The sequence below is a fragment of the Myripristis murdjan genome, chromosome 5 (assembly GCF_902150065.1).
Source record: "Myripristis murdjan chromosome 5, fMyrMur1.1, whole genome shotgun sequence".
NCBI classification, from domain to species: Eukaryota; Metazoa; Chordata; class Actinopteri; order Holocentriformes; family Holocentridae; genus Myripristis; species Myripristis murdjan.
The window spans coordinates 24,558,240-24,581,367 of record NC_043984.1 but is presented as its reverse complement, the minus strand read 5'-3'; the positions used below and the strand labels follow the sequence as shown (position 1 = coordinate 24,581,367).

The 23,128-nt window shown below is 40.9% G+C and overlaps 1 protein-coding gene across 1 annotated transcript in view; it reads right to left on the bottom strand.

The window, feature by feature from the left end:
- Positions 1 to 23,128, bottom strand: part of LOC115359670 (lysyl oxidase homolog 2A-like) — a 33,054-nt gene that overhangs the window by 6,795 nt on the left and 3,131 nt on the right. The window contains exons 3-8 of the mRNA XM_030052246.1: positions 20,419 to 20,594; positions 10,209 to 10,417; positions 8,238 to 8,454; positions 5,423 to 5,606; positions 3,301 to 3,452; positions 2,471 to 2,638 (exon numbers count right to left, since the gene is read on the bottom strand). Of these exons, the coding sequence (XP_029908106.1) occupies positions 2,471 to 2,638; positions 3,301 to 3,452; positions 5,423 to 5,606; positions 8,238 to 8,454; positions 10,209 to 10,417; positions 20,419 to 20,594 (1,106 nt within the window). The remainder of the gene's footprint in view (positions 1 to 2,470; positions 2,639 to 3,300; positions 3,453 to 5,422; positions 5,607 to 8,237; positions 8,455 to 10,208; positions 10,418 to 20,418; positions 20,595 to 23,128) is intronic.

Below are 23,128 nucleotides of genomic sequence, written 5' to 3'. Positions count from 1 at the left end.
TGTTTCATTATTCCATTTTTTTTTTAGGTTTCCCATCACAGAGACGTGGAATTGCTGCTGAGAAAATATAGACTTCAGCATAAGACTTGCTAACTAACTTGTTCTCAGTGGTTATGGAGAACACACAAATGAGTGAAATGATAAAATGAAATGAAAAAGAAATTGCTAAGTGCATTGTCGTATACTGAAATGCTTCTAATTTTTGCATGAGCAAGAAAATTTGAAAGGTGTGACCAAGAATCAGATCATAATGCAAAACTCCACTATCGCATGTTTCCATTGATTTTGCTGGGGTGCTTTGTTGTCATCATGGTCCTGACTCACCCTCTTTTACGGCATCTCTTAGACCACAGGAAAAGCACCTATTAAAGAAAACCTCATACTTTCCGGGATTCTCCAGTGATGTGGAGAAATCATGCATGAGACACTGAGCTTTGGGGAAAAAGGCTCCATGTGGACATGGGAGTTGGTGGGCTGAGGAGAGGGATAGACATTAAGTTTGATGTCATTTTTTCCATCTGGCGGTGGGGTTTGCCTGCAGAACTGTTTAAAAGTCAGACAGGAAAGAGGCTCTGTCAGTCTGTCAGGTAAAACATGAGAACTCTTACATAATGGCTGCCTACCATATGTGGTAACAGTTAAATGGATCTGCCACTGTGCTACCTTGACCTGATTATTTGATTTGGAATGAAAGGGTGAAACAAAATTATATAGCTTTCCTGCAACAATAAGTAGCAACTACTGTGATTAAGAGGAAACTGACATGCTATTTCTCAGACACTGCTTGTTCAGATCAGAAAAACAGGATGTTCAAAGCAACTTGGCTAGAGGCTGAGCGCACTCTAAATGTTCAAGCAGTGCCCACAAACACACGAAGACATGTTTATGTGTTCTTCCATTAGAAGTGCATTGCACATAATTGTCCCAAACACAGTTATTCAGATACAGTCCAAGTTCCACTCATAAAACCCCTGCTGATTATCAAAGCACATCTGCATGATTCAGACATACTTTCCAGTCCTATATCACCAGTTCCAGCAAAAAGAGCACCTTAAACCACCAGTACCACGCTGACTTCAGCCCCCAAAATAGAGGACTGTAAAGATCATGCAGGGGGGCTTCAACCAGCTTCACACCTCATGGCATAAACGGGAGCGCTAGGGTCCCTGTTTAAAAGCAAGAGGCAAACAAAAGCCTAGAGGGACTGTGACGCCACCGTGTCATGCCAGAGGCGCTGTCGGTGGAGGCGGTGTCCACTAAACTTCAAACAACGAATCAAAGACTCCCCCTTAGCTTCTGCAGAGAGGCACAACATTCATTTGTGTCATAGGTTTTATGTCCATGGCCATTTTCCCACATTCTGTGTGTTTTTGATCTCTCTGGGCCTGTGACGTCTTAATTTCACCCTTGGGAATTAGTAAAGCTCAAGCTTGTTAGAATGAGAGTTAATGACATTCGGCAGCACACACACACACACACACACACACACACACACACACACACACACACAGTCAGAGTCATTAGAAAAGGTGGAGAGCAGTTGGAGAGCAGTTTCACCTCCTCTAAATATTTCTGGCAGTTTTACTGCATATACACACTTCTGTAAGTTCTACATTACTTACTGTTCACTGCAATACATAGACATCCACTGAGCCTGACAACGTGGCTTTACTTTTTCATCTATTAGTTAAACTAACTTATTGATGATGTGACACTGAAGTGGGAAGAAGAGGACAGTTGAGAGAGTAAAGACATGAGTTTGAGACTGTGCTTGTGCATGCACGTTGATCTTTATGTGTCCAATTTCGTGAGATATACAAAGCTACTTTATCTTTACAGTGGGCTACCTTTGCACGCAATGTACACACACTGGTAAGAGGATGGACCAAATTTGTCTGGAAAAAAGAACTTCTAATAGATACTTTGCTACCAAAAAAGAAAAAGACCGCAGTGCAAACTCTGTTACATATAATTCACAGTGACTGTGTTCACGCCCAGCATTTGTCAACAAATACAAATGGAAAACAGTGAGGCCATGTGAGCTCAACTCTGAGCTTCTCAAATTAAAAAGAGGAGCATTCCTCAAGACACCCTGCACTCTCCGTAGTGCTTCATTTACAAGGGTTACACAGGTTTTGACAGGTTTTCCATCACCCATTTACCTGTTTCCATTTCTGTTAGCTTGACAGTAATGGAAACAGTTTTCTACCAAAAACAAAGTGATATGACATCATACATATGTGAGAAACTAAATATGAGTTGTCATATCATATCAAGCATGTGTGACTGAAAATTGTCCTCTCTATGCAGAAAATCCAGTTTGCTCAGACCGCCAACCTCCCGTCATCAACTCAGAATGATCTTGTATTTTAATGCCGAAATCCTCTGAGATAGATGTGAGCTCATATTTCAAATGTTTTAGTGTAATGAGACACAGGCTGTTAGGTATTATTTGCTCAAGGGACCTCACCTGGAAGGCGTTGCTGGCAAAGCCCAGGCCCAGCTGTCTGCACACCACCATGGCCTCCATGGTGCCCCAGCTGTCACTGCACACTGTGCCCCACACCAGAGAGCCGTTCCTCTCCCCCAGCACCTCCACACGGCCTTCGTAGGGGTTACGGCCACCACTTAGACGTAGCTGAGGACAGAGAGACAAAAAGATGGGTCCAGTTACACTGAGAACTCAGGTGATTCCACAACAGCAAAATACGCTGAGCACACTGAAATGCTGGTTCAGCTTTTATTACGAATGTTTCAAGGATTATATTGTCTTTTAACAACAATGAGAGCTTTTGCACTGACTAATCCTTTTCCCCAAGCCATCAGGCCTCAGCATGGGTCTCGACTGTGCCAAATTATGCCACCAGCTAACTGACAAAAAGGTCACTCATATTCATTTTAGCCCTATTTTAGCCTCTCTATACTGGTTGCCATTTAGTTTTAGATTTAAATAATAATAATTATTTATTATTTGCACAAAACATCAAGTTGTGCAGGAGAGATTTAAAAACCCAAAGAGGCTTATAGATGGGATCTCTTGAACAGGTCTGTAGCTATTCCTGAGATATTTTAGGCTTTTATATAACTGTTTTTAACCTCTTTTATTCTCATATTTGCCTGTTGTATTCTTCTGCCTTGTTTTAGTTAATTTACATGGTTTAATTTATCTTGTTGACTTTTTTCTTTATTAATTCTGTCATTAAAACACTTCACAGAATTGCTTTGGAAAGTACTGTATAGGTCAAATCGGTCGTCTTCTTCCTCTTTTAGATTATTATTATCACAGTTGGAGCTACTCACTCTGGTGTGAAAGCCCATGGCAGGAACGTTACACCTGACCGCTGCATCTTCCTCGTGGCTGCAGCCCAGTACGTCGCGGTTGAAGAAGCACTCAGTCAGGGACTTTTCAAACCCAGAGCACTCCACTTCGTTCATATGGACCGGCCCGATCCCTACAGCGGAATCAACCCATTAGTCACATTGGTATGAATCACATTCTGTTGAACATAAAACTAAATTATCACTACAATTTGGACTAAACCATGGTTATTAGAGTAACTCCACACTAAACTACCTTTTCTTGATGTATGCATTTAGCGCTATGAAAATAATTCCCATTTTGCAATGCCGCAATACCACTGTACACGCAATTTGCCTCCAGTGGCTAAAATCAGTAGCCCATCAGCATGTCAGCATGTTCACAAACACACCACCCGGCTCTTCTTTTCACCAATCTGGTCAAACAACAAACCTTTCCCTTCTCCCCTACGCTTCACACACAAACAAGTCTTGCATTTTGTAAAATCATGCAGTGGGCGAAGAGAGGCTCAGGCTCAGGGTCTAGAATTACTCATTAAAAGCATGTGCCAAAGTATAACTGCAGAGAAAATGATCTTAGCAGGATTTTTTATATCTCCCTTTCCTTGGGATTGCAGAAAGACAGATGATGTTTTTGATTTTGGGGTTATACGTTGAATCTGGGGAACACAAGCTGGGCCTGCCCACTATGACTAAGTAAACTCCAGTAACCTCGTCTGTTTGTGTTTTGTTGGAACATCAAGTCACGGTCCAAGGACAGATGTAAGATTTCCTGTTCTCTGCAAGCACCATGCAGGCAAACAAGCAGCCAGCTTTGTCAAATGAAAACTGGCCACTTGAGGGCCGTTACGTTTTTTTCTCTCTCTGCATTTTTTTCTTTTTGTCAAGCAAAAAGTGCTTTTTTTTCTCTTTTTTTTGTAATGGATTTTCCACAGTAACAAGTTTGACTATTCCCTCACCACTAGTTCTCTCCCTGTGAGACTGAACAGGAATGTCTCTAGCAATGTTAGCACTGAAAACATAGCTGAAGAGTAAGAGAGACTGGCAGCCAGTGAAGAAAATTCATAAGTAACACAACAGGGTGTTCTACGGATCACAGGATCTATTTACAGATATGAAACACGGGTTTAGAAGAATGAGAGTTGATCTAAAATAAACATAATCATAACAAAAGAAGATACTGTGAAGGAGCCATGCCAAGACACATTAGTTAATCCAGCACAACATAAAATGGAAGCTAGTGGTATTGCCCGCAAATCATTATAATCTATTTCCACTTAAATAAGCGAGGCGTGGTGTCAGACTCCAATACAAATCCTGGGCTTGTTTATGACTACCATTTCACTTTTACTGACAGTTTTGTTTGGTCTTCCAAAATGTTTTTGGAAAACAAATGAATTCCAGTCATTCCAAGTTTATGGTCTGTGTGGGTACCACATTTGGATCTAGCAGTCAAATTATGAAACAAATAATGTCCTCAAACAACCTTTTACATGCTCCAACAAAGCATTCCTCCCCTGAAACATATAAAGATTGTTTTCTTCCCTGGCACATTTTGGGCACTCCTCTGTTTAGTTCTGAGAGTAAAGGAGAGAGCCACCATTCCCATGAACATATGATTCTGCTAATGTTGTGGTGTATTGCATTTCGCAGAATCAGGTGCTGGGTCAAGGTATGAAGATTAGTGTGCTATTCCATACTTTCCGAAAACTCGCTTTCCTTTTTGATCTCCGCTTCTATGTGCTGACTTTGGTCTAGACTGATTTAGTGAGACCAAAGAAGTTGTTGATACGTTGGATTTTCTGCAGGAACCTTTGGCCATAGTGTTGATAAAGCAGCTTCATTTATATCTGGTTTCATTTCACACCTTTTATTTTCACAGTTGGGAATGGTTCCTGCTAAGCTGTGCTTCCACTCCTGTTGAGAGATACTGCATTAAATCTGAGATCTAAAGCTGAAAGCCTCCAAAATTGGTCAGCCTGACTCTTTTCCAAACTATCTCAAGTCTTTGGAGAAAACGATGTGGTCTACCCTCTATTATGAAATGTACAGTATACTTTACCATATAATATGCTGTATTATAAGAGTGGGTTGTCAGCTGTACCTTGTCCCAGCTGGCCGCCAGTCAGGGCCTCTTTGGCACTGCCAAATCCCAGCTCTCGACACACCACGGTGGCTGCTCGAATGTTCCAGTTGTCATCACACACCGTTCCCCACTCGCCGTTCTTCAAAACCTCTACTCGACCTTCTCCTATCATAGCCCCGCCTCTCAGACGTACCAGGGGTTGCTATGGGAACAAAAAAACAAATATTTAAATTAAAACATTATTATTCACACACAGAGGACAGTGAAATGACAGTGTTGTGGATGATTATTAGTAGCAGAACAGGTCTGCGTAGTCACTTTAAATCAACTTTCTCAGTCTGGCCATACTGATAGTGAGCAGCATCTCTGTAACGGGGGTGTTCAACCATCTTCAAGCTCATTTGTTTTCCTCTGTCACATTTTATCTCTTTGTCCAGTAATTTGCTCAAGTACAAAGTAGAAGTAAAAGTAAAAGCAGAAAAGAAAACATGTAGCCTGGTTTGATTTACTCCTATGAGTACTCGATATGTCTGTTGGGTGTACTATTGTCAGTGTTTTTAGGCCCTGTCTCATGAAGTGAGTTTGGTGGATTAGTGAGCTAACTCTGGGCTTAAACCATGGGTTTTCAGTCTCACTAAGGTGGTTCACTTTGGGGTACATCACCATGGAACACATAACGTTCAGGCTACTAGTTCAAAACGTATAAAATGCCTGCCTTCCCCCCAATCAGCTCCGAGTCAAGTTGCCTACAGGACGCCTATATGACCAAAGAGGAAGGTGAAAAGTAAGAAAAGGAACTGCACAGGGTAAAACACTGAATAAGAAGAAGATTCTGGCTGTTCTTGTGGCAAATTCATGAGGTGATTAATGACCAGCAGAACCAATTTGCAATCTGTGATAATTTATTAGATCAGTGATATAAAGCATTTCCATTCTGCCTACTCAGGCTACAAAAGAGGGCATCTGATTAATAGCAGGTAGTTTACATTAGTTGACCACAGTTATTAATGGTGAATAAAATTGTGGTCTACTCCTGAATATTAAGTGCGCTGAGAGTCTCTCATAGGATTTCTGAGAGTGATTAATGCAACGGACCACACTCATATTCCATCACCACAGTCCTGGGGGGCAGGAGGCGGACTATTTAATCTTTTCACAGCCTCAATATGACAACATAGTATTGCACCAATGAGAAGAATGAACGGTTAAGCATTTGAAATATTTGCAGTTTTCTCCAGCAATCATCTCTAGCCTTGGTAGAGGTGTGAGTAATTCATTTCTTTCACATGGCCACTTTTAGGCCACTATTATTCCATCTTTTGCTTTTATTTTTCAATCATTTTCTACTAGTTTTATATTGTACTTGTGTGCTTGTACTACTTTCTCATATGCCTTTTCCTCAATGAATCCTATTACTTCTGCTGCCAAAACACAATTTCCCTGAGGGGGTTCATTAGTTTTCATCTTAACTCATAAAACACACCGCTCATGAGCTGTCCACGTTGAAGAGATTGGTTATTTGTTTCAAAGCCTGCCTCTTTTATGTGAATGAACTCATAGCTGGATTGGGTATTCTTGGGTTCACAGGGCAGGCTGATAAGCAGCTTTGTGAGGCCAGTTAACCAGACCACCAAAGCCAGCTACTACAAAGACGATCACTTTGTGAGCCTGGCCCTAGGTATTACCTTGGTAATAAGTAATGGTGACCCAAAAGAGCAATAAACACCAAGCAGGAGCACAGAGAATTTGATTTGTGCTCTCAGCTGTGTGTGTGTGTGTGTGTGTGTGTGTGTCAGATGTTTAGAACTCATCTGTTCAAATGTTTCCACATGTTTAACTGAAGGTCAGTTCACTAACAAGCAGGAAATGTTGCAGTCCATTGGTAGAGTAATTCCAAGAACTGATTATGGGATCGAGTGTAATGTGCCTCTAAACAAACAATAGGGGTGTTCAGGCTTCTTGATAATGTCACATATCGACATGGCAACCAGATTTAGATTTGGCACTATTATGCTGATTTTAAATTAGCCACTATGAAATGACACCGACATGTTTTTGTCTTATGAAACAACATGCATTCTCTCTAAAAATAACAAGGTACAAATTAAAGACTTTAATTCAGAAATAACCCTAAAGAACTGAGAATGGGTAATTCCAGAAATGACAAACGTCCACAGTGTCCGACCTCAAACGCTTTGATTTATTTCAGCCATATGGTACCATAAACTGACTTTCTGAAGTGTCAGGAATTCTGTTAGATTCTAAAGAAAATCTATCTGCCAGATGGGATTGCTCTTAGAGAATACAAATATGTTTTCTCTGACGGGGGAGCTTAGGATTTTTTCCATGCATCCTATCCTGTTCCATGAAACTCCCTTACGATACACCGACATATTGCATTACTTGATGCTCACAACATTTCCTCTTTGCAAGTCATGTCACCTGAATTCCCATGGGCATTTAATGTTGAATATGTATTTGTAGGTTAGGGCAGTCTACTGTGTATGGTACGCCTCACACTGCTGCTTTCAGTTTAAATCAATTTGTCCCTTCCACCTTATTGTACTGATTATTTACATTTACATTAAGGCTGAATCCTGCATGTTCATTGTACCTGGTTGATAAAATGATAGAGATTCTGTTGAGATAAGTGCAACACTGCAACAACACTGATGCTTGAATTAGGGGCTACATTTGTATGGCATTTAGACAAGTGGACTCTGGTTTTGTCAAGAGTATTTCAGAGAGCAGCTCATGTTACACCGAATGGAATTAAATGCATGCTTTCACCTGTCTGCAAGGGTTACCAACAAACATGTACAGTCTGGCCTACCTCCACCCTGTAGGCCTTCCTGAAGCCAGCGCTGACACTGGGAGCAAAGGCCCGTCCGGGTATACAGCTGATCACGACAGGCATGCCCTGCTCACAGGTCCTGTTGCCCTTCAGCTCGACCTCTCGGCCCAGCTTACAGTCGGACAGTTCGGCCTCATTGCCCGTGCAGTTGACAGAGTGACCCCAGTAGTTCTTCCTACGGCGTTTGGCCAGCAACCTGAGTGGGAATAATACAAACAGCCATATTCATCACAGAGAAATATCAAGAACTATGGTTGATACTCATGTTAGGAAAGGGACAGATCTTCTTTTGAGGATAAACACTACTGTAATCCATGTAACATAAAGTGGAGTGTATATTAAAGGGGGTATGCAGCAATTTCTTCATTTTGATTTATTAAGAATTTGTACACCATCTTGTCAGTTCTGTCATATTCAGAGGTGCATGCAATCTTCAACCATTCCCTTCTCTATTCCAGGTATGAAGAAAGTGTTTTACGGATTATGAGAATCTGAGATAAGCATTCACGAATGTTCATCTTGTTCTGTGAGACACAATGGCAACATTGTTGTAGGAATACCTTGACATTCATGACCCCACAGTTAAATGAAGGTCATCAACCAAGGGTCATAGAGGAACCCAGCAACAGCGGACCTTGAAGCAGGTCAGGCCAGGGTCTTTCCTTCCATGTGTACTGACTGAAGCAGACCATGTAATGAAAACAGCATGGACTACATTCACAACATCACGTCCACTTCTTATGGCCTATCCTGTAATGTCATGTAAACCACTCTGGTCTTAATTTTACTGCAGCTGGATTTGGGTTGGAACTTCTCAGAAAGACTGTGTAGGCCAACACTGAGTGGGAGTGAATACATGAATAATACATCAGACTCAGGTTTCAGCACTGATACCCAGTCTCTCTTCAAAAACAGATTTTAAATCTCAGTGGGATCTACCTGGTTAGACAAAGGACAACTAAATCAAATTCATATGATTAACAATGTCCTACAGACACTGGGAGTAGCTGGGAGTACTTTATATGTACACTGGTAGAATATCACGGAATAAGCACTGAATAGGAGAACCTAAACTGTAATTTATACAAAAATGCAATATTCATATTGCCAAAGCAAACCAACCTAAAACGTATTCTTCCTGAAAGGCAGGTAGACAGATTTAGTTGAATAATAAGTTTTGATTCTTGACTTTATTCATCAGCTGGTGTTGCTTAAAGTAGAACCATGCTATTCTCTTTCAACATACCTGCCAAGAATGAATAGGCTACTTGCTCATGGAGATATTATGCAATGAGCATATTCTTTGATCATTTTCTTAGCTGTTCAAGCTGCAGATACAATATTCTAGGTAAGAGCTATCTTTGTGACATGCTATACATTAACTGTGATAGCTGAGAGGGGCGGCATGTTCACATTTATACTACGGCTACTTTGGAAAAACATCAGAATTAGTTGCAGCCAAAAGAGCCACTGTTTGGACATTTTACTGGTTTTAGTCATTTCCCAAGAAGTTGAGTCCCTCACGCGCTCAAACTTGTGACTGGCTTCTTTTCAAGAGTCTCCAGGCCGGAGTCTGTTTAACTTCAGAGAGAAGTGCAAGATGGATGAAGGCTAGACTGAGGGCCAACATAAACAAACTTAGTTATGTAACATTTCCTTACGTCAAGTTGGCATGATAAACCTCTCTGGACTCAAACGGCTATTTAAGAGTTAAATAAAGCCCAAGCAATGTTACAGAGCATGCAGTTTTATTTACATAAAAAGTGTTTGTATTATACTGGAATATGTGATGTGCTTCAGACACTAAGATAAATCGATGTTACATCATGAGATACTGTGTTTACATCAAGAAAAGGCAGAGTGCTGTAACAGCAAAATGTAGCGTGAAGTGTTTTATCAGATTTAAAACACCCTTAATGAACTCTTGTTGTTCCCGGTACAATGACTCACTTGTAAGCACGGGTGTTGTAGCCTTTCTCCCCAGGGAAGCCGTACATGCCACAGACGACCCTGGTGTTCATCTCAGTCCAGCCCTCGTTACAGATCTGTCTCCACTTGCCTCCATCTTTCACCTCAACAAAGCCCTCGGTGATGGGGATCCGCTTCCTGTGGGAGTAAGTGGCCCTAATCCTTATATCCTCCACCTGCACGTTCGCAGTCTGGGGAACAAAGCAGAAGAGATGATTCATCACTGTCTTGGATATTATGGATAGTGTACAGAAAGGTCATCCTCTGAAAGCAGCCTTCAGCTCATCTGGAGACATCGCTGCTCAAAACCGACCATAAAAAGTTTTTTGTACAGGGCACAGGATTCACCCTGGAATACCTTCCCTCTTTATGCTTAAAATTAAACACCACCATCAGACATATTAAGCCAAAATTGGCCATTCATTAAACAGAGGCTATATCAGCCAGTCATAGTGCCAGCTGCCTATATACAGGTTCCTCCTACATATAAATAGTCTATAAAAGCTGCAATAAAATGTGAATTCCCTTGCACGTTGTTTTCATTAATTTTATTGTTCCATAACATTTTGTGTCAACAGCAATAATCTATCCCAGCATCCTGCTGCTGAAAACGACTGGTGGGTCACCGTTCCTTAAAGATTTTCATCTGTTGGGTTTCAGAGAGTTTTAATGTCCTGAATGTTGTTTCAGAAGCTTTTCCACCCTGACAAGGACATAATTCTCAGGGAGAACATTGTATATTTGAATACTGGCACAAAATATCGACAGCTTAAAATACAAACACATTAGTGGCCTTGAAAAACAAAAAAAACATTTCAAACCCTATTAAGTACATTTTCAAGCAATACATTGGATGGGACTTACAGTTATGATTACCTTAACATATAGCCTACACGAGTCTCCAATCAATTCCATAGTTTGATCTATTTAATACAATGAAGACAGTGGTCAAAGTGTATTTGGACCTAAATATTGTACAAACATAAGAATGTAGAGTAAATTATGCAAGACAGCCTAGTTGATAAATCTTAAGACGAAATCTTTGTTTGAACTTGTGAAGCTTTTCCAAGAGGCCTCAGCAGGCCTGGTCAGTGTCTGTAATTCTTCTCCATCTTTGTTTTCCCTCAGAAATTAGAGCAGAGGTTTAAGGCCCCGAGGGGGTTTGGTGGAGCACATAAAACACCTGTGGTAGCACAGAGCTGTCAAGCAGAGATAACCTGGTCACTGTTGTTACAGAACACACTCTGAACTGGTGGAAAACAGTTTTACTGTTTCCCACAGAAAACTACTTTTAACAGGGTGATGAGTAATCCAGACAGATTTCACATTATATAAATAACTTTGCAAAAATATGGCTATTACATGATCAGGGTAAAAATATCAGTGTTATTATATGCTCAAAAATACTAATTGTAACCTGAGAAGCACCATGGAATGACCTGTGAGAACAGGGGTTTTCAAATGTTTTCATGCTCTGGACCGCCAAGTTGACTTTCATAAACTGTGGACCCCTATTTGAGTGATTTCACCCTAGAGACTTTGAAATAAAAAGATGACTGGGTGTGTGTTGAATATTAAATTGTTAGTATGTCATTCTTGAATGCTGAAAAATAGACTCAAAATGTTGAGATTAAAAGATAATGGTAAAACAACCACAACATTAGAGTGAAAAGAGGAATACACTGGTATTGATGCAATCCATAAAATTCTAATTATTGGTCTGTAATTCACTATAGAGATGCTAAAGGCAAAAGCTGTGGCAATCCAGGCTGCTGGCAGCATTAAGGTTAGGAGTGTGTCTGTGTGTGGTCTCAACTCTTCTATTAGAGGGCCGTAAAGCCAGTTGGTCAGACCACGGCTTGCCATCAACGGTATCATCTGCCCTGAAGACCCCTAAAGCCAACAGGCAGAGAAACCTTTGACCTCACAGGCTTTACGTGAAAACAACTACCCAATAACCACTGCCATTGTTCACTGCCCCTTAGAGCCAAATCCTTCAGTTTGTTCCCTTGCTGGGTGTGAGATGGCACTGTGGGAATGAGAGTCAGCCAGCACTTTGAACTGCTTTGTGGTATGCACATGCTGATCTCAGTAGTTTTGCAACAGCCAGCCTCTTTTACTCCTAAGAAACCCAACATTCAGGCATAGCTCCCAGAAATATTAGGCCTTTATAAAGAGGGTGGTTTCCTGAGATGGCGTCAGCCTGAGGGAATGTTCAAGGCTTCGGGGTGTCTAAGCACCAAAGATTGCTAAGGAGGAGGAGACATAACTAAGACGGACTGTTTCAGCAGTGACCCCAGCCCTCCCACTGACCGCGGTGGTTGGAGCGGGTAAAAACCACTCTTTAGTGATGTGAATCTTGCTGGTCACGGTATGACAGAATGTTTTCCGTCTGTGCGCTGGTGCCGAGCGGCAGGAGTAGGTGGTCAAGACCGAAGGGCCTTGAAAAAGCTCTGAGTTTCATAATGTAAAGCTGACAGGGGTTGAGTTAAATTTAATTCTTTCATTTATACATGTTAAATGATCAAACAAAGAGGGAGGAAAAAGATTTACAGATTATGAGGGTGTTATAAAAAAAAAAAACATGAGCTGTAAAAAAGAGCAAAAAAAAAAAAAAAAAGACTAAAACTACCATTGAACTGGATAACAGAAACGAAATCAAACCGCAATGGCAAAGAAATCCATGCAAAAAACACAAAATGCACAGATAGCTTGTAATGGGGGGGAAAAAGGGAGATCATGCACATCTTGCAATCAAAGGAAAAGTGAAAGTTTGAGTGGGAACATGTGTGACTGCAAACACATGAAAGGCTTGGAGATATGAGTTGAGTGTGAAGTGAGGGACAGAAGTGTGTCTGACTGGTGTTTCGCTTGGCTGGGAGGGCGGGAGGGCGGGACCGTGCGAGAGGAAACTGACCGGCTGAGTGTGTGATGTGCAGGAGGAGGAGGAGGTGGGGGGCACAGCTGGGATCAGTCCATATGCCAAACCCTACCCCACCTCCTCCACCTCCACCCCCCAACACCAGACCACCAGACATAACATCAGCATAATCCAGTTTGGTTAAGGCCCAAATCTACACATTGGTGATTTTAAGCACACCTCTGGAGTGAAACACAGGAAATTCCAACCACAGTGCAAAGAACATGGGGCTATGCTGTTTATCTTACTATGTCTCTGAAGCAGGTATAGCATAAAAAATAAATATATAATTAAGTAAAAATAAGTTTCACAGTTTGGTGGTACAGTATGAATACCACATGAGGATATGCAAGCATACTAGCTTGCCGGTGTGAAGCTAACACATTTCATGAAATTTAGTGTGACTTCACATTTTGGGCATTGTGGCAATTGGATCACCTCAAATAGGTGATAAATGTACAGAATTTCAGGTTAATTCTCATCTGGATAACTGTAAATGTCCCTCACTGTAGTTACCTGTTTGTGATTAATGTTCAGTATCAATATTTGTGTCTGGTTCATTCTGGTTTGGTTTTCCAACTATACACTCTTAATGTTATATTATTTTATTTGTCATGTCTCCAATATTTTGTATATCCAATGTTTCTTTTTCTTGTTTGTCAAGTGGGCAGTTACAGAGAAAATACGGCAAAAAATGAACCAGACATCTGCAGTAGTAAGTCTATTAAGTGACCCTGGATGGAACATTGATGACTACTTAGGTATTTCCAAATGGAAGCACGCGGACTTGTTTTCCTGACAGGGTTCCCCTCAGCAGATAAATGTGTGAACATGAGACTGTGGTCTAGCCAGGATCTGACTAATGCTAAAACTACTGTGCATTTCTTCCACTTTATTCAGCCTGCGAGCCGTGCCTCACGTTGAGCTACACGTGCAACCCCCCACCAGACACACACACCCGCACCCCTCACCCCTTAAACATGTCAAATATGAACAGTAATCAAACCACAGCTCAGATGAAAAGCAAGAGAACAGCAAGGTTCTTTGAAATGACTTTCACATCTGGTCCCACCCCCCTTTCTGCCTCACAGACCCGCACTCTGACTGACTGACTTGAAGTGTGAGTGTGTGTGTGTGTGTGTGTGTGTAAGAGAGAGAGAGAGAGAGAGAGAGAGAGAGACAGAGAAAGAGTTGCCGTGTGCCCTTCCATCTGGAATACACATTACAGTGTAGGAAAACACTGGCGACCCTAAATTTGGGCAGATTAGACTCACCCTCTCATTCATGTTCACGTACACACACACACATATACACACACACACCCCACAGAATGAACCACTGGACCCATGCCTCCTGGGATGGTGCGTTTTCATTTTTGATCAACTAATTACAGTTCAGAATAAGTTGCAAATCAAAATCCAAATTCCAAAATGACTGTACCAAGTAGTGCAAAGCTTGGGCCATTACAGGCTTTGTTTGGGTTTACTATCATGTTTGAAGACACTGTTCACACTCCTGAATCGACTGACTGAGCTCATCCCATATTAACTGACTATTTAAGATGTGAGATGACATCCCATCACCAAATTAAACCGCAATCTCAGAGCAAAAATCATAAAATTGTGTTTTAGTTCATTATTTTCGTATTTATAAACGGAAAATATGGGTCTATACTTATTGTGAAATGTTGGAGCAGCCTGTCATGCCTGGTAGTGTGTAAGAAGTTTCTTTAAGAACAGATGATATCACCTATTAAACCGTAATTATTACCTGTATAATATATTTTAGGACTTTTTGGAAAGTTTTGGTTTCTGAAAGTAGCGCTGTTAGATGGAACTAAAAGTCTATGCATGCAATGCAGTGAGTTGGTCAGCCATCAACTAAAATAAACTCAAATATATTTTCTGTTTCCTCTCATTTGATTCAGTGTAATGTTTGTGTTTCCAAAAGGAATGGATGTTTTACTAAAATTTATTTTTGCTTGATTGCAGGTGTGCAAACACAGCTTACAGTAACTTTGCATCTGCATTACATCAAAGACTCTATGTAATAATGCTACTCAGTATTACATTATATATTTTCTTATTAACACGTTACTTTTTAGTGGTCCATGGCTCTTACTTGACATTTGAATTGCTTACCCTTACATTTAGTGTTGATACATTACAGTGCATTAAGTAAAACAGAATGAGTAAACATATTGTCAGACTTAACAGTAAATAATAAAACACAGGCATTAATGATAAAAGGCTAGACTTTGGGTCCTGTAAAGTATCGTGACTCAAGCAGGCTTGAGATCACAGTGGGGTCCAGCTGGTCAACATGTGGTTTGTCTGTGTTCAGGATCCTTTAGTCTGCTACACTCTCTGCCTCCTAACATGCATCAACTCTTCCTCCCCTCGACCACTCTCCTCCTTACAAGCCTCTTGCACACATCTTTTCAAAGGCAAATCCAACTTTGGCTCAGGTTTCTCTTTGTTGTCTAGTGGAGAATGTGAGGAATTGAAAATTTTGTAAACAGACACTGGCTTGCCTTGTGGAGAAATGCAACCTTTGCCCTGTTTAGCTGTATGGAGAACCAAATGGCTCTTACACATTGCATTTTGTTATTACAACTGGCTGCAGAAGTCTTTGGGTTGACTTTAAACATGAGCGTTTGGCTGAAAGAAAACACTTGGTCATAATAAATAGTCTGGTGGGCCTTGTTAATATGTTGTTACAAAATGAAAGGGCCTCACTTTTTGTGGGATCGCTGACATCATCGCTTCAGGGATACTTCCATAGACGATAAACTCGTCCAGACCTGTCCTGTATGTACAGCTACTCAAAGCTCTGCTAAATCTGCGTGACCTGACCACACGGCAAGCAGCAGCGTGAGATGTCTCTGGCTTAGAATTACAAAAAAATGAATGAAATGAGGGATAATAAAGCCTTGTCAACCTTTTAATTCTTGATGTGGTAATGATCTGTATAATTTATCTTTATCTGAATGGTGTCTGAATGAACAACAAAGGTTGGGTACGGCATAAAAGTTGCTACTGGAAAGAAATCTCTATCAGGTGAGTCTGACAGTGTGTTACATAACAACTATATAAGACCACGGCCATGCCAACTGATTAGACAAGATCTAGAGGAAATCTGAAATAACCCTTCAATCAGACTTAATCATGAACATGGTCAAGACGATAAATCTGACTCTCTCATGAGCATCTGACATGCCAAATCAGCCTGGAAAGATCTGATATCATCCCATGAAGGAGCTGCGTACACTGTTCCTTCCAGATCACAATCAGAGCCAAGTCCAGCAGTGTGGGGAGATTGATATCACGTGTGGCATGCCGTTCCCACATGCCGTGTGCAGCGACCTAACATGGTGGGGTTAGTTGAATCATCCCCGCTAAACAGATGATAAACAAAGATTCCTGCCATCACAGTGTTTGTTTCCGCTGAGAAATGTAAATCCCCCACCCATCCCTCACCTCGCGCCCCCCCCCCTACTGACTGAAAGACTTCATCTGTTTTGATCTGCAGCATCTAAGGGAAGCCAGCTCACGTAAACATCTGCAGCAGTCGCACTGGAGTTAGACAGACAAACAGAACAAAGTGAGATTTACAAGCAAAGCTGCACAATGTACCCAACTAAATGAATCCCAGAGAGGATTGCTTCATTTAGGCGCTGTTTGACAACATCTGAATAGATTACTAAACATTATTTATGATGATGATTTAGTCGCACAGAGACGTGCAGTCCGTGTTGTTGAATCAGGAGTGCTGCATAACCAAGTTGTAAAGACAAGAGGCACAGAGGCTCGTCTCCAGAGGTCAGCTCAGCAAAAAACAGCATGAAGGATGGATACTGCTTGGAGGAAACAGCCCGTGGGAAGGTCAGAGGTTAAATAGCGCCTCTGACAAGGGATGAGGTCTTTAAGGACAACACCTGCGTCATTTTGAGCTACAGCCTGTTAACTTCTACATTACCTCCGATCACTTTCATATGCATGTTTGGATGTTTGTTGTTTGCATTTAATCACTGTCCTCTTGACCATTTCTGCTGTATATTAGAAAAAATCCTAGCTGTGACAATAACTTTTGTAAAGCAAGACTCAAGCAGACACTTTCAGTTTAGTCATGCTCAAATACAACAACATAATAAAACAAAAAAAGACTTTCTGACAAAATAATTAAGTCGGCATGTTTACTGTGATGAATTACCTTACTCAGGCATTTTTTAAGCCTGTGGATGCTGTTTTTCATAACAGATTAAAGTGAATGGCAGAGACATCTCGGACTACAGAGGACAGTGTGTGGATATCACTAAGAATATATGATGGATGCACCATAAACTAGTAACACAAACACAAAAAAGATGGGCATTGTCCTTTAAGGGCTCTCGTTCACAAAATGGAGGCTCGGAGACTAGGTTTTAGTCAAAAAATGACTATTAGGTAAACGCTGAGCAAGATGGAATAAAGTATACATTCATTTCTTCTTGCAGTTCGGCTTATAGGATAATATTATGCTTTTTGGCCAACTCAGCAAATATTATGGATGAGGAACTGTCAGTTTGATTCCAGTAGAAGCTGCGCTGGTGTTTTCAATAAGGATAGGCTATTATTTGTGGTCAAAGCTGAACTTACTAATTGCAGCTTGTGGAAGAGATGTTATGGTCTTATCTTTGCATATTCTCACATCCTGCACAGTGCTTTCATAACTCATGGCTCACAAAAACAAAACAGTTGTTGTTTAAAGCAGCGTTTTCAGGAAAATGACAGTAAAGTGTTACCGGCAAACCTGATCATTGTCAATCTGTTCGAAGAATTTATTAAATACTGATAATGATTCATGTACATTTCAATTTCTCGAGAAAATCAACGTTGCTCACCGCATAAGTGAAAGCAGACTGACTTACCAAAAGCAATTACATCATCATGAACAGATAGATCACTGAGGCCACAGCTAAGAATGAAAGCTGGAACCAATGTTCTGGGAAGCTGTGCGCTACGTGTGTCAAACAGATGAAAGACGGCCATTTAAAAAGATTGAAAGCCTTCGCGTGGAAGCAAAAATGGCTACTAATCTTAATTGCTTCTCCCTGTTAGAATTAAACTCTGTCTGGACTGTAGGTACAGTTTAACATAGTTAGGGTGTTAACTTTCCAGACTGAGCACAGAATGCCAATTCATCCCGTGAGTACACAGATTGAAGGAACAGTGCTGCCTATTGCTGACGTCAGGTCAGGCATGGCTAAAGAGGTGCAGCTACACCTTTTCCAATTCCTCTGCCTCAGGACTTGAAAGATTATGGCCAGGCCAAGGAAATATTTACAGGGTGGGGGACTAAACTGCAATAACACTCCAGAGACGCTAAATAAACAGGACAAATAGGGAACAAGAGGGCGCCGCTTACATACGTGACCTATAAAAAGAACAAGGTTATGAATTAGGTTCAGTTGCCCATGAATGAGCATCTCAGTTTACGGTTCAATCTCCTATTCTCTCCTCTTCTATCCCTCTATTCCCATGACTCAAAGTTGGGGAATCAGGCCATGAGAAAGATACACAATGACCTGAGACGCTCTCCTCGAGCCTGTTGCCTTTTTGGAATCCAGTAAAAACAAGTCACTGTTCTGGCTGTTGATGAGACACAAGTAACACAGCCAGCCAGGCCTAACACACAGACAGATGACTCTAGAAAAAATGCACTCACTAAGTGTTACAGCATCAACGGTCCTGTAAACTGCCAAAGACATGGTGTTTAATCTTTATCAGTTCGGATTTAATAGGGAAACCCTTTATGGCAGCAGTCCTTAATTAGCTGTACTAGCTGTTGCTGAAGAAATTCCCTCATGTCCACAAATACACTGACTTTCCATCTGGTGCAGAGGCGTTCTCAGCAACCAGACAGGATGGTCTTCCTCCTCTGTGTGAGTGTGAGTCATCTCATAAGTCTCCTGGGGGGCTAGTGTGGGCAGGGACGGACTAATAGAGCCCTGGCAAAGTCATTAGAGCACACGGTGGAGAGGCCAGCTCAACACTGAACATCATTCCAGCTGACTCATGCATAATTTTACTGGATTCATGTGGGCAAATGTGACTACCAACATGGTAGTCATATTTCTGTGCAATCACGTCATTTTGTCCTGACAGAGGTCCTCAATGGTGGCTGGTACCCCCTGATGTTTTCTCCATGTGCTCCAAGTTGAACTAAAACTGCTCCTCATGCTGACACTGAGGGGTCTGTGAGACTACTGAGCTCAGTGTCTCTCATATCAGTTTTTAGTTATACCCATTTTATTATGAATTAAATGCAATACTGGTTAAAGAAAGAAAAAAAAAACACAACATAGATATTGTGCCTGATAAGTACACTTTTGTAAGCACATGGTCAGAGGATCAAGGTCAGTATTTATACATATAGTGCACTGCTAATATGTGAAATTACACAGTGAGCCAAAAAAGTAAAAATGTTGGATATTAAAGTCTGAGAAGTTTGTGACATTTGGATGAGGGCAAGCTGTATCATTTCAGGATGTTAAACCATAATAACGGAGGTTTTTGTTTGGGTGGAGAGACATATTGTTCCTTTTAATATCCCCAGACAGACATCACACACAATCCACTTTCCTCTCCTGACTCAGTCTGGGAATTTGGATGGATTTAAAGATAAAAGATTCACTTCAAGCTACCAGGAGCTTTGCACTGTCGATGAGACTTTTCTTTCATCTTAGGCCTGTTCTGTTTTATTATGCTGCAACATTGGCCCAAGTTTTGTGTGTGTGTATTTTGTGTAAATGTTTATTGAAGGTTTTGTGTGTGTCTGTGTGTGAACGGCTTTTGAATGTTGCTGATAGTGTCAGCAAGTGAGCACACACTGTTTTTGTTTTGTACATATGTGCATTTATACGTGTTTTGTACATATGTGTAATTGTGTGTATGTTAGGAGTGGGTTATATAGCCTTAAAATGATATCACAACATTTCGGGGTAATTTGTGAGTTTGAATGATATTCAAGACAAAAAATAATGAAAAATCACAATAACTATGCAATGCTCAGAATGACACTGTATGATGGGGGTGTTGTGGTGAGAGGAAATGCTGTAGGTTGCACGTAGGGTATACGAATGCTGCACGCTGCTCTATTGTTGATATCATGATATGACATTTTGTTTTTGCATGCAAATTCATATAATCGTGAACGATATGTTATGGCCCAGCCCTAGTGTGTGTCCACAGTTTTGATTGTGCACACATTCTTGAGTGTGTTGCTACCTACCTCCACACTGTTGGCCAGAGTGTTGATGAACCTGAAGCCTGGGATGCGTTTCTGGGAGCACACCACCCCGACATCTTCTGTGTGTTTGCAGTCTGACACTCCAAAGCCGTTGGACTCGCACTGAGCCAGGCTGCTCTCTCTACCGCTGCAGTGGACGTTGTCAAGCCAGATACGTCCTGGAACACAGAGGCAAAAATATGATTGAATGGATATATGTTACGACTTAAAGTTGAAAGAGCTGTTTTCTATTAATGAGGGTGCTGTGCTTTGTTTAGTCAAGATTCAAATGGGTTTTGGCTCATGAGCCTGCTGGAACTGGCTTTATATTGGACCACTGCCGATGGGAGCACTACTTATGGAGGAAAGTTGACTTTGTTCTCCCCATGTGTGACTTGGAGTGTATTTTGCTTTTGTACATTGTTGTATTTTGGCTGTCAGAAGCTTTTATGTTCATCTTGATGCTGCTTTCTTGCCCTGGTTTCTCTTGAAGAGAAATTCAATATGATTGAGAATATGAATGTACAGTATGATATTATATAACCTATACACTATGTTGAGAATTTTTATCAAAAGCACCTAACAGTGCCATGAATGCCTTGGTAGCCCATGTAATTTACCACAATTATGAATTTCCCGCAACTTTCACCAGTGGATCAAAGATTATTTAATATACAAACATAAAAGAATGACTGTTTTACCTTTCCTTGCCAACCCTAATCCCTTGCCACCCTTGCTGACATCTACCTGAGTATATCCATTGAAGTCTGGGCACAGAGACAGTAGACCTACTCATGTGGAGAAATGTTTGGTTTCCACCACAACCTGACACGTTCTTTTAACCAGGATGACTTAAGCGGATCATCTGCTATACAGCTGGCTGGTATGAATCACCCGTGAGGAAAACCACACAACTGTGATCATGGAAACGGTCGATTGATTGCCCAACGGTATGACAGACTCAACGTGTATTGGGGAACATCCTGATCATACCTAAATAGTGACTTAACTTAATATGATGCCTCAAAATCGTAGCCACTAGCCGCGTCCTGGCAGAGGATGGTCACATTTGGAAGATCCAGAGATCCAAGGTAGTATAACAACCAATAACAACTGAATTACAACAGAGAATTCAAGTGAGGTCCAGATTGGTCTGAGAAAGAACATTTTTATTGTAAATCTTTGTTCAAACAAATATTCAACATTGCCAGTTGTGGACTGATGTGTTAAAACTATAATTTGCAGACCTTGTGAGTATGATATTTCACAACCCAGTGAAAAGTGCAGGGAGTGCTCAAGAAGGACTGAATTTTCTAATTTAGCTTTTATTGGCACTTTAGGCCAACTCCATCGCCTTAAGTCAGAATCATAATGAACTGGACACAGTGCAGTGCCCGTAAACTCTGTGGTTATGGGGTTAAGCTTGGAGATTTGAATAAAACGGATGCCTCTTACATATAACATTTTTAAGACACATGAACAAGTGTCCAAATGTCTGTACAGCTGTAGCTAATCCCAATCCTAATACTTTAACCACCGAACAGCTGTAGGTATCAACCTAAAACTGAGTAGCTTTTGCCTATGCATACTGAAATGATACATAATAGCTGTGTGAAGTTGTTGTTTTTGGTTAATGGCTCTGCAAGAAAACGCTCTACATCCTCGAGGGATGTCATCTTGCTGTAATGTGTTTATGCCTTAAATTAAAACCATGAGGTGGTTTCATTTGCTCAGGCAGAAGTCATCATGATGGAAAATGGAAAATGTTGTAGTTCACAGTTATAGCCCTGAGTACACAACAAGAAACCATGCGCTTAGATAAAATTAGTTTAAAAAAAAAAAAAATTCATCCACACAGTCATTTATTACCTCGTGACACAGTATATAAACATGCATTGAAGTGGCACTTTTGCCCACGTCATCATATCTTCAAGCTGTTCAACCAATGACGTTCCTTATATTTGCATTCCTTATGTAAACTTGATCACGTTATGGAAGCACCTATGTATATTTCCACTCATGTTGAAGCCTTATCTAATGATGAGTATATCATCACATAACATGGCATATAATCACAATCATGATTGATTGTAGTTACATAATATGTGATCACTGTGTTGGCAAGTATTTTGCAAGACAGATTTTGCCCAGCCAAGGCTCCATAAGTTTCCAGTCACACACAGATGAACACACACATTCTCTGTGTCTCAACTTGAGCATACTCTGGAAGCTGATTCTTCTACACGCCAAACCAAATATCTGCTTGTCGGCAAAAGAACAACAGAAAAAAAAAAAACAACTCATCACCTGAGACATTTAGTCCTACCCAGTCTTAGACACCAACAAAATCATGTTTCATTATTACTCTCTCATAGTACCAAGTGTTCAGGACGCAATATTCGCCTTTTGGAAACCAGACTGAAAAAACTGTGTGGGTGTTGCACATTGGGATGGGCCTGGAGAGATCCAAGTGATGCCAGTCAAAACAGCCACCATTTCTTTACATCTAAACCATTCCAGTGGGTAAACTTGGCTTTCTTCCCAAGTAATGCAAACATATAAACCACTGTAATGTAAGATGAGACCTCCTGCTGATTACTTCCCATGAAATATTATATCATTACATGCATGGAGGGCATTACCTCATAAATGTGATTTCTCAAAATGACTACTAGGGTCCTTAGGGAAACAAATTATGAAGTTAATTGTCTTT